The sequence below is a fragment of the Clupea harengus genome, chromosome 9, assembly GCF_900700415.2.
Source record: "Clupea harengus chromosome 9, Ch_v2.0.2, whole genome shotgun sequence".
Taxonomy (NCBI): domain Eukaryota; kingdom Metazoa; phylum Chordata; class Actinopteri; order Clupeiformes; family Clupeidae; genus Clupea; species Clupea harengus.
The window spans coordinates 25768415-25780914 of NC_045160.1; the positions used below are offsets into that span (position 1 = coordinate 25768415).

At 46.0% G+C, this 12500-nt stretch overlaps 2 protein-coding genes across 2 annotated transcripts in view; both read right to left on the reverse strand.

Annotated features, from left to right (window-relative positions):
- Positions 1–4843, reverse strand: part of gpr184 (G protein-coupled receptor 184) — a 16018-nt gene extending 11175 nt beyond the window's left edge. Inside the window, exon 1 of the mRNA XM_031573960.1 lies at positions 4328–4843. The gene's annotated coding sequence lies outside the window, so the exon portion shown is untranslated. The remainder of the gene's footprint in view (positions 1–4327) is intronic.
- Positions 4844–10971: 6128 nt separating this feature from the next.
- Positions 10972–12500, reverse strand: part of prkd2 (protein kinase D2) — a 25598-nt gene continuing 24069 nt past the window's right edge. Inside the window, exon 17 of the mRNA XM_031573961.2 lies at positions 10972–11809. Coding sequence (XP_031429821.1) covers positions 11585–11809 — 225 coding nt within the window. The 3' untranslated portion in view covers positions 10972–11584. The remainder of the gene's footprint in view (positions 11810–12500) is intronic.

Sequence of the window (12500 nt, forward strand, 5' to 3'; positions counted from 1 at the left end):
TGTGGCAAATATGATATTGTGTGTTTCTATAGTATGGGGAGGTTAGACAGTGTGGTGACTCTCCTGGACTGTGCTGTGTGTGTGTTGGGTGTTTTAATTGACTAAAGGCTCATGGGTAAAGAATCCTGTCTGTGCTTGGTTTGTGTAGGCCCCCATTTAGCCTACTAGAGGCCGCTGGCGACCAAGTCTGCGCTGTATTCTTGGTCTGCCCTGCTTACACCGGTTGAAGTTGCCGTGGGAGATTCTCTCCAGTTTGGGTCAGACTTCACAGTTCCAGCTATGTAAACTTTAAGCAGGAGATAGCAGCTGGCTTCCACCCAAACACAATTGCCTATTTTAAGCGCATTCATGAAATGACTAAGAAATGTCTGTGCGTCTTTCCATCAGCCGTGTTATGTCCCCTCCCACCCCCCTCCTAGACCCTGCGGTGGTCTGTTTTCCGGTGAAGGCCCTGCTGCAGGCCTGTACATGTGACACATTCGTTCTGCACTACCTGACGCCACATATTCTTCTGTGACCAACACACACATGCAGAGCACCACTGGGCCTTGTAGGTGTTCATCCAGCGTTTCCCCTTTTGGTGACAATTAATAGTAAGGGTCACTTCATAAGCATTGGATAACAGACTCAGAATCGCTAAATAACTATTTATAAAGAAATATGTGTGTCTTTATAAAGTATATCTGTATTTGCAACATGACAGATATATCCATAAATAATTAACAGTGCACAGATTCTTTATTCCAGTATTTCTCTGTCTTACATGTTCAGGTCAGTTTGGGTCAGGGTCTAGCTCAGGTCTAGCTCAACTGTCAACAACTATTTGGACTCTGAGCCTAGGGTATTTATACCCTGTAATTGCCTGTGATTGCATCAAGAAAATTGTCTGCAGCCCTTTCCGGTGGTTCCACTGTTTTCTCTGCACTCAACGGTCAGTGAGGGCTAGTCATGCTAACTGTTAGCCATCATGGCCCCAGAATGCTTGTGACTTGCCCAAATGGCCACCTAAATGAGACGGGGATGGGTTGAGGTCTGGGCCACTGCACCCCCCCTGAAATTTGAGTGACATACTACACCACTTCATGATCACTACACGCGAAACCACCTGCACCCTCCTGCAACCTGATTGGCCAGTCCACTTGTCACTCCAGAAGTCTTGCCGGATCCTACCAACCTCTGAAAGCTGCATGCAAACCACCCACACACCCCTGCAATCTGAGTGGCCAATCCAGTGGTCTCGGAAGATGCCACCCACACGCAGACAGACTGTCCAGACACCCGTCTCCACTCACCAACCGCCTAAACCAGACCAGCTGTTTTGTAACAGCAGAGCGGGGGGGGGGGGGTTGATGCCTAGAGTACCACCACCTTTTCCAAACAATATGGAAGTTAGTGAGTCACTGGGTGATGGTGAACTGCCTGTGACGACTCTTAGAATGAATACATTAGGCTTCAGTACTTCCCATACAGAACGATCATGACCTTAATTTTTAATGCTTCATCTTCTGGATTCATATTTCACAGAAGCATCGATGCAGCCCTATTAGATTGAGAATGGCCACCTGTTCTTTGTGCGCTTCTAGTATTACCGTCTCCTCTGTTACCCGTAATGCTAATGCATAATTTGGTTTTGTGTTCCCACTGGTCTTCATAAGGCTTTGAAAAACATTGATCCCTGGAAGCCTCCTGTGGGACACACATAATGGCCTTTGCCTGGGTAACTCTATCAAGGCAACGAGGCCAAAAATAATCATGACTGCATATAAATATTGTGCCCCCACCCACCATGCCCATCCAGTATGCTTCACTGTTGCGTGAAAAGTAATGCACATTTAGAAGAATGTAACTTAACGTTTGTTTGTTGTTTGTTTGTTTGTTTGTTTGTTTGTTTGTTTGTTTGTACTCTTGGTTTTTAGAGATTTCCCCATAGAAAGACTTTCTGCAGCACTTTAGGTTAAGGGTACAAAGAAGGATTTTATGACATTAACAAGAGCTAAATTGAATTCTAAATTGATAATTGCTCTTATTCGATATGATTAAAACCACTGCCCTCTCTAAAATCATCCTTCATTCTCAGTCATCAAATACATTGAGCCAGCAATTTAGTTTTCAACACAGTATGTACGAAGCCTTCTTATCCTCGGAGCTACACAGGGACTGGAGCAGGAGAGATTGAACCTTCATTTTGATCATGTTTAGGCCTACAGAGAGCTCTCAGCAGGCCTCTCCTTACTACCAGCGCACACAGGCAAGTTCCCCAGTAGCACACAAAAACGTATACGAATACCAAACGCTAATAAATGATCAATACCAAACACTATCAATTATCAATACCAAACACTATCAATTATCAATACCAAACATTGACAGTTAAGTCATCGAACACACAGCAGCACAGCCCAAGATAGTGGCCTGCCGACGCTTTGCATGCACGGCCACACAATAACGATCTGATTTGCCACGGCGAGCAGGAATAAACAGACATACATGTGCCTACCCAAAGTGCAATGTGGCCAGGGAGAGTTGGTGCGAGGGGCTTAAGGTTACAGTCGAAATCTGAGATGGCTGGTGAGTCAGAGCCATGAAGCTAGCTAGCAGCGCTAGTGGCCTATGGCCTGTGAGCTAACTTTAGCATCTGTGTCCTGTTGTGTCAGAGCCATGAAGCTAGCTAGCAGCACTAGTGGCCTATGGCTTGTGGGCTAACTTTAGCATCTGTGTCCTCCTGTTGCCTGCAACAGGGAGAGGGCTTCTCTCCCATGTAGTGCTTTCTTTAAAACTACAGTGTAGTTTAGTAACTGTAATAGATAGTAACTGATTAAACATCGCTGTGGCTTCTTCCTTGAATTTGGCTGGTGATAAAATCCTCATGTAGGTGCTCTTCAAAAAAGTGTCAAGTTTTCCGAACCCTTGAGTGAAAGCTTTCAAAGCCGTTGGTGACGTCCCTCATGGTTAGTTATGGTTGATTAAGACTGTGAAGCTTTTCCACCATCTCTATGCAATGGCAGGTTGGTCTTCCCAAGGGCTCTACTAATGGACGCTCAGGCATGCTCAATTACAGCCCATTACAGAGAGACATCCTTCTCATCATAGTGGACTTCCTAACAGAACCATTAGCTCTCAGATCAACAAATCATCTCAAGTCATTTGTGATTCAAAACAAACCCTCAAAATTGCTTTTATTTTATATGCTGCTGTTGGGAATAGAGCATAGCGTCACATTTTTATACAACTCCATTTTTTTCCCCTGTCACTTTTATCCAGAGCAGTGTCTATCTTTTGATCTGCGCTACCGTTTGAACAACAGGAACAAATTAGCAAATTGTGGTTATTAAGCTGATAAAATATGTTTTCTTGGCCTAACAAGGAGGACATACTGGCTTCCTACACAGACATAATCAGACAGAAACATGATTTGTTTAATTCCAACAATTAAATAGAGTAGCACCTTTAACAGTTAGCATTGACCCCATGGTCCAAAGGCACCAGGGCACCAGGGCAAATCCCCTAGATTAGCCTGACAGAACCTTTAAGGTGCCTAGACTAGCCTGACAGAACCTTTAAGGTGCATCTCAGACAGAAGAGCTCTCAGACAAAGCAGAGTATTCTTATTTAGAATACCTAGTTATGCACTACACGCTGCATTCCTGTCTTCAATGCTCATGGCCTTTTCTGAGGGCTGTGGTTTTTTACCACATTTGTGCTCACAAACAACAAAATGTTCCAGGATGTTCTCTTGTAGTTAGCGGTTATCCTTTTGTTTTTCTCTCTATTGTATGCTAACCACGCATTGAGCCGTGACCTTTGAAAAATTAAATTTTGATCCAGGTGTTCTTTAAATAAACAACATCTCGCTTGGACTTGAAAATAACAGATCCAGCTTAAACATTTGTATCCTATAATATGACATTTTCTTGTCATTACTTAATACTACTACTATTACATAACAGTTTTTTATGTTGTTGTTGTTGTTGTTTGTTTTTATCAACATTGAATTCCTTGCTCACATGTAGCGATTACACAACCCAGCCTTTAACATGATCCGAGTCGAACATGATTATAACTCAGTGTTATATACATGATCGTAACTCATGCTTATACATGATCATAACTCATTCTTATACAATATACATTATCATAATATACTGTTATAAATGATCATAACTCATTCTTATACAATATACATGATCATAATATACTGTTATACATGATGATAATTCATGGTTGTACATGATCTTAATTTACTGTTATACTTGGTCATAATATACTGTATAATATACATAATATACTGTTATACATGGTCATAACTCAGTGCTGTGAACAGTCTCACCTGAGAAAACTGCAGTTTAGGAATGGAGTGAGAGTCTCTCTCTCTGACAGTGGGTCCGCCTGTTCTTACTTCAGTCACCACGGCGACAGTGGGGGCACACTCCCTCCCTCCCTCCCTACCGGTCGTAAGTTATTCACTCGAGGGGACAGAATATCCTGAGCCCCGGCTGTATGTAATCGTTGTCGTCCGGTCTCTCCTGCGCAGGAAGATCAGACAAAAAAAAGTTTGTCAGAAGAAGATCCGCAAAAAACACAGAGAACTTCAAGAGCAGTGGTTCCTGTTGTTCCTCTTGCCTCAGTCAGGGAAGAGTGAAAAGGACTGTCCTGAGCTTTGCCTCGGAGATGATTTCACTTCATCAGAGAGGGGAGGAGAGAGAGAGAGAGAGAGAGAGAGAGAGAGAGGTGAAATGAGTGGGCATGCTTCCAGTAAATGATGACTTCTGCAGGGTTGCAGTGAGAAAGAAAGAGAAAGAGAGAGAGAGAGTTACAGAGGCAGACAGACAGATAGATAGACAGAAAGTGCAGCCATGATAAACAGGCTTGCAGTGTAACGGTGTACACACGTGCACGCACACACACACATCCGCACACACACACGCACACATGCACACAAGCACACGCACACACACCTCACAGCTGTGGTTTCTCGCTCACAGCCAAGCGTCTCCGCTGCATGTGCAAACTCTTCCTGTGTGGTGCAAGAGCAAAATGAAGTCAGCGCTCCATGTTCATGCTCCACACACACACACACACACGCACACACACACACACACACACACACACACACATCCAGCATGATGACACCCTTGAGTCAACCTCTGCGATGTCAATCTCATCCCTTGTTTTCTGAGGAAAAGCGTCTCTACTCGCTAACAGTAAAAACACATGATACGCACACATTCACATTCGCCTCATCTTCCTGTCGTCAAAAAACACCTTCAGTCAATGCGTCAACAATGGCGTATGAGACATAGTGTCAAACCTCAGTTACCTCTGCTGAGATGGCTGTGTCTCACTCTGAAACCGATACTATCTGTGGCTGTGGAGTTCAATCGGGGGGCAGGACCTGAGTCTAATCAGTGCCATGGAAACTCACAGTAGGTGGGGAGATCCAGCCTTCACCCCAGATGTGGGCCGGATCTGAGACGGATCTGAGCCTGATGTCCTCTGTAGTTCTAGTTGAAGGCTGTGGTGAAATCTAGCAATTCAATAACAGAGTGGCTAAACACGCACAGAAGTCTTTATGAGCTGCTGGTTTTAACAGCAAGATTCAAACAGGGCAACACCTAGTACCGCACACCACAGAAAGAAGTTCCATTTAGGTTCTTTTAATCACCAAGTTCAAGTTGTTTTTATCAGGGTATCTAGCCCTTACTCATAGTCTGGCGGGGACATCCCTGCTGGGCTCTGCTCCAACAGCAGTCAGCGGGAGGTGGAGTGTGTGTGTGTGTGTGTGTGTGTGTGTGTGTGTGTGTGTGTATGTATATGTGTGTGTGTGTGTGTGTGTGGGTGTGTGTGTGTGTGTGTGTGTGTGTGTGCGTGTGTGCGTGTGTGTGTATGTCTATGTATGTGTGTGTGTGTGTGTGTGTGTATGTATATGTGTGTGTGTGTGTGTGTGTGTGTGTGTTCACTCTGTCTGGCGGTGTCATCCCTGCTGGGCGCTGCTCCAGGTGCATTCAGCAGGAGGTGGAGTGTGTGGGGAAATCCAGCTTTACTCACAGTCTGATGGTGGGCCACATCTGTGTCAGAATGTCAGTACCTAACTATGTATCAGTAAGCTAGCCAGGCAGTGGGTGGAGGGCGTGTGTGTTTCCAGTGTGTGTGTGTGTGTGTGTGTGTGTGTGTCTGTGTGTCTGTGTGTCTGTGTGTGTGTGTTCACTCTGACTGGTAGTGATATCCCTGATATCCCGGATTAGACTCTCCCTCCCACAAGCTGTGCTGCTCATGAAACTCTGGTTTTTCAGGGTATCAGCAGAGGTCTGGGATATTCCAGTGTGTGTGTGTGTGTGTGAGTGTGTGTGTGTGTGTGTGTGTGTGTGTGTGTGTGTGTGTGTGTGTGTGTGTGTGTGTGTGTGTGTGTGTGTGTCTGGTTTTTCGGGGGGTCAGCAGAGGTCAGAGTAGCTTTCACTCATCGCTCCTCACTTCTATCCCTCTCTCTCTCTCCTCAATCCTGACACCTTCATCCCCCTTTCTTTCTCCCTCCCTTCTTCTCTCCTTCATACTTCCTCTCCTGCCTCCATATCTCCATCTTCATCCCTCTCTCATTCCCTCCTCCCCTGGCTCTGCCCATGCCTCTATCGCCCCTTCCTTGTCATCTCTCTCTTCATTTCTCATTCTCTCTCTCCCTCTCCCCCTCACTCCCCCTGTTCTCCTTCCTCCCTTCATCCCACACTCCTTCCCTCCAGCTCTCCCTACTCCCCTCTTTTTTCCCTCGGTCCCCTCTCTCTCTCTCTCTCTCTCTCTCTCTCTCTATTTCTCTCTCTTCCTCCCTCTATCCATCTCTCCCCTCTCTCTCTCTTCTGTGATTCGTTTTCCATAAACTCAACATAGCTCCACGTCGTTGATGGTTATTTATCGGATATGATTGGCCCTCGCAACTATGCGAGTTGAGATCGAGCCAAAAAAGCAATCCTTCCTGAATGCCTGGCCTGTGAGCACAGAGAGGCAAGACAACTACAGCCTATACTTCTCCTCTTTTCTCTCCCCCTCTTCCTCTCTTCCCCTCTCCCTCTCTCCCTCCCTCTATTCATCTATCCCTCTTTCAGAGACATGAAATGACTACAGTCTATACTTCTCCTGTTTTCTCTCCCTCTCTTCCCTCTCCCTCTCTCCCTCTCTCTCCCTCCATCTATCCATCTATCCCTCTCTCAGAGACATGAAACAACTGCCGCCTATACTTCTCCCCTCTTCTCTGCCTCTCTATCCCCCTCTCTCTCTCCCTCCCTCTATCCATCTCTCCCTCTCTCAGAGACATGAAACAACTGCAACCTATACTTTGTGCACTGCAGTATACAACAGTCCCTCTGCAGTATGGAGTGAACACTGCTTGAGACTGCTTGCAACGGACACATTTTGGTGATGCTAGCTTCAATCTATCTAATGTTAGCAGATCTTCAGTTCATAAGAAAGCTACCACGAATGAATATGTATTGAATACACATAGTGTTATTTTTTTTTTTGTACACATGCTATGTTTTGTTGGTTTTTAATTTTTCAATAACATTCAGAATTGACTTTGATCTCGACCATCTCCCACATAGCAACTGGCCAATCTGGGCGATATCTATGCCAGGGAGGATACTGATGGAGCATACTACTGTTATTCAGGAGACACATATGAACACTCAGGGTGCATACTGCTGTTATTCAGGAGACGCATACAGTATGAACACTCAGAGAGGATACTGCTGTTATTCAGGGGACACATATGAACACTCATGGAGGATACTGATGGAGCATACTGCTGTTATTAAGGAGACACATATGAACACTCAGGGTGCATACTGCTGTTATTAAGGAGACACATATGAACACTCAGAGAGGATACTGCTGTTATTCAGGAGTGACATATGAACACTCATCCGGCCTGACTCCCCTGTGAGGAAACGTTATGGCGTACATACATGTCAGGTGTGATCTCATCTGGAAACCACAATGTACTTCACCAGGCATCAGTTCATCTATTCACTCACTCTTTGTCTCTGTGCGAGGTCTGACATTTGCGTCAAGCCTGACGTGTGTGAATGTGTCCATGATGCCTACGTGCGACTTCACTGATATGCCCAAAAGTTGACGATAGTCAGTGAGCGTGCTGCTGTCACTGGGGGCTTCCCCAGTTCCAACCAAAATAACAGGTAACCGACTTTCTTAAAAAAAAACCCTACCTGTGGGTTTCACTACATCAGATTACATGTGATGTGAACATGTGATCCACCCTGTCGGAGCGTCACCATGACGTTCAGCATTAGGACACAGTAACTACGTACATTGATTAATGGTAAAGTGTCCTCGATGTTAACTGCTGAATTTAATCAATGTCAATTTAATGTCAATTTAATGTCAATCAACTTAAACGTACCTCAATGGAAGGTAATAACTCTGTTGTTGTGTACTTGTTAAAAGACAACAGTAGGTTGTGTGCCGTGAATAATGGAAGGCAATACTGTAAGTCTTGGGCTTACGGGCTTGAGCAAGATTGTTTGTGAAAGCCCTCCAATAGCATCTGTGCAAAGGATTTCACCACATGATTGAATTACATCTATTATATTTTATATTTTACACCGACATAGAAAAAAACGTGGACTACAAGTATGCATACTGTGGGAGATAATGATATCCTGGAAAGTGACACAGAGTCAATGGGAAGAGACAACAGTTTGAGGAACTATAATATAATAATTATTTTGCAGACATTACAGAACTCACTTAACAGAATGAAAATGCTTTTATAGTTGTGTGTATGTGTGTATATGAGTGTGTGTGTGTGTGTGTGTGTGTGTGTGTGCGCATGTGTGTGCATGCGAGTATGAGGGTGTGACAGCATTGGTGACGGTATCGTAAAAAATAAAAACACAAACATCAGTCTGAATCAGTTTGATATATTTACTAAAGGTGCAGGGATGCCCACACACCCTCCAGTCATACAAAAACATCAAGCACTTCCCATACACTACAATACAAAGGGTACAAAATAAGAGTCCTTCCTCGTGTCGTCCTTAAGGCAAAGCTTCTTCTCATAAACATGCAGCTGGGTAACATGCCTTCTCATACTGTAGTTAATTAAGGAAATCATCGCACAGTCTCGTAGGGTTAATATCTGTTCTAGTTGTCGTGGAGGGGCTGCGGTTGTTGGGGGGGGGGGGGGGGGGGGGGGGGGGCTGACAGTGTCAGCTACTGCTTTAGCTAACTGAATTACACAGGCCCTTTACCCCTCAGTTTAAAAGCAGAAAAGATATGTCCACTCAAACAGCTACTAGCTGTGCAAAAGGCTAGCTCTATAAAGGCCATAAAGGAGAGGGGACTTCACCTTATCCCCGTCATAAGCCCACAGAGATGCTACTCTGTGTTAGCTTGCTGTCGTTAGCATCCTGTCTGTTTCTATTTATAAACAGGAGATGCTGCCCTGTGTTAGCTTGCTGTCGTTAGCATTCTATCTGTTTCTATTAATAAACAGGAGATGCTGCTCTCTCTGTGTTAGCTTGCTGTCGTTAGCATCCTGTCTGTTTCTATTTATAAACAGTCGTCTCCTGTGTCAGTTCTGGTGATCGGTGAGAGGACAGAGGATTAGGAAGGGCTTGAGGGACAAAGAGTAATGAAGAGGACAGTGTTCCAAAAAAAATGTACATGAATGATAATGTCAAATGTCAGCAGACGGGCGACAGATGATCCAGCGATGGCGTCACACGTCTTGCGGTGCCAGAAGAAGAAGTGGGCACAGCTGCGGAGGAGCAGAGGCGGGCAGAGACGGTTGAAGGTGTGAGTGCGTGTGTGTGTGTGTGTCTGTGTGTGATGTGTTACGGGGAAGTTGTAGGTGTGTGTGTGTATGTGTGTGTGTGTGTGTGTATGTGTGTGTGTGTGCGGGTGTGTGACCACAGAGGATTGAGTCACTTTCTGGAGAAAACAGACAACCAAGGCGGATCTGATGATGATCTCCATTCTTTAAAGACCCTATCACACACTCACACATGTTCACACACACACACACACACACACACACACACACACTTTCTCACATTCACATACGCTATTCTCCACTGTAATTCCCTCTCTCTCTCATTCTCTTGCTGTCAGCATGGCCGACAGGTGGTTGAATGGGAGAGGAATGAGGTCCTTGGCTCTCTGCTTGAGTCAACTGAGACACTTGGCTGCTTCAGCTGCGAGTATCTCACCCCAACAGAGCAGTCTTAGATTAGTCTGGGGAGGGAGCCTCAGACACACACACACACACACACACAGAAACACAGACACATACACACACAGACACACACACACACACACAGACGCACACGCACACGCACACGAACACACACACACACACACACACACACAGACACACACACACACACACACACACACACACACACACACACACGTGGAGATCATTTCAACAGCATTTCACTTCTTCCCAGAAGCTCTGAGACTCCCTTCGTCTTCCATGCAGCTACAGCCCAGGGGAGAGGCCACGGGGGAGAGGCCACCTCAGAGGCACTAGGAGGAGGGGAGAGAGTGATGGTGTCCCCCCCCTCCCCTCCCCTCCCCTCCCCCAGCACCACCACCACCACCACCACCCCACCAGAGACAGGAGGATGGAGAAGGATGATGACAGCAGAAGGCAGGGGACTGATGGTGTCTCCCCCAGACACATCCGTAGGAGAGGTGGAGGTGGAGGTGGGGGTGGGGGTGGAAGGAGGTGAAGAAAGAGGGAGAGATGATGGAGAGGTGAGGCTACACCACAGACTGCATGTGGCCCTGACACAGGTCCAGACTCATATATCTGACTGAGCGGGCACAACTTCCTGCTTTACTGGGGACCTCAATGACCCTCACTACAGCGGATACTAATAAGTGCGTGAGTGCATCTTATGGCCATCATAAATCAAACAGTTATGGAAAGACTGGTACAACACAATGCGTCATTGACCCCAATGGATTAATTCACTTTATTTTACTGCGTCATACATAGCGTCAGTGGCAATGGGAAAAACTATTCTCCTGTGTCTAATTCCGTGCGCAGGGCCCGATCCAGCTGATTTGAGATCAGAGGCAGGTCTGCTTCGGACTCGGGTACTATCCCAATGATCCCCACCCTCTGATCCAGCTGATTTGAGACCAGAGGCAGGTCTGCTTCGGACTCGGGTACTATCCCAATGATCCCCGCCTCTTGACTTTGGGTGTCCTCTGGACTGCCCTCCCTCGTTGTCGCTTTCTCCTTGTCTCCACTCAGTCCTTCAAGAATGTGAATAGAATTAAGGGAGCCTCTCCTCTGCTCTCCCTCCCTCCCTCCCTCCCTCTCCTGTCAAGATGCTGAAGTACTCAAGGAGTTTGCTCCTCCTGTCTTCTCACCTTTTTAATTTCCCCCTTCTCCCTCTACTCCTCATCCTCATTATATGCGTTTGGTGAGCCTATCTCCCTCTCTCCTTCTCCTCTCCTCCTTCATCCTCACAGAATGCTAACACCCTCCTTGAGCCTCCCCTCTCTCCTCCTCCTCCTCCTCCTCCTCCTCCTCCTCCTCTCCTCTCCTCTCTCTCTCTCTCCATCTTTACAGGATGCTGACTCTCTCTGTGAGCCCCTGCATGTCCGCGTCCTCTCCGCACCCCTCCTCTTCATCCTCCTCGGTGGTGGGTGGGGGCACCAGGTGTGCGGGGTAGGGCAGGGTGTGGTCGCGGGCGAAGCTCTGCCAGCGGCTGTCGTCGCTTTCGTGGGTGATGTAGCGCCCACCCAGTTTGGTCTCCAGCTCGCGCAGGTCCAGCCACGCCTGGTAGTCCTGCAGAGCACAACAGACGAGGGGACAGGGTTATGATGCGGCCATTCTGAAAATATGACCCGAGAGTCTTAAAAAGATACGTCTTAATTAGCACTTCTGCTAGTCCTGCAGCACAGGGAACACAGGACCCTGCCCTTTACTTCCACTCATTTATCCAAACCCTCTTACAGTCCTTATATATGTCATTAGTAGTCTATGTGTAAACCCTCTTTCAGTACTGATATATGCCATTAGTAGTCTATGTGTAAACCCTCTTACAGTACTGATATATGTCATTAGTAGTCTATGTGTAAACCCTCTTACAGTCCTTATATATGTCATTAGTAGTCTATGTGTAAACCCTCTTACAGTCCTGATATATGTCATTAGTAGTCTATGTGTAAACCCTCTTACAGTCCTGATATATGTCATTAGTAGTCTATGTGTAAACCCTCTTACAGTCCTGATATATGTCATTAGTAGTCTATGTGTAAACCCTCTTACAGTCCTGATATATGTCATTAGTAGTCTATGTGTAAACCCTCTTACAGTCCTGATATATGTCATTAGTAGTCTATGTGTAAACCCTCTTACTCTATACTTCATTAGTAACCTATGTGGGTCATCTGTAGTAATATTGTTATAGTTGGTGGACATGGATTGACTCATGAAAGTATGAATGGCTTTACTCAAACAGGCTGAGAGGTGGGCC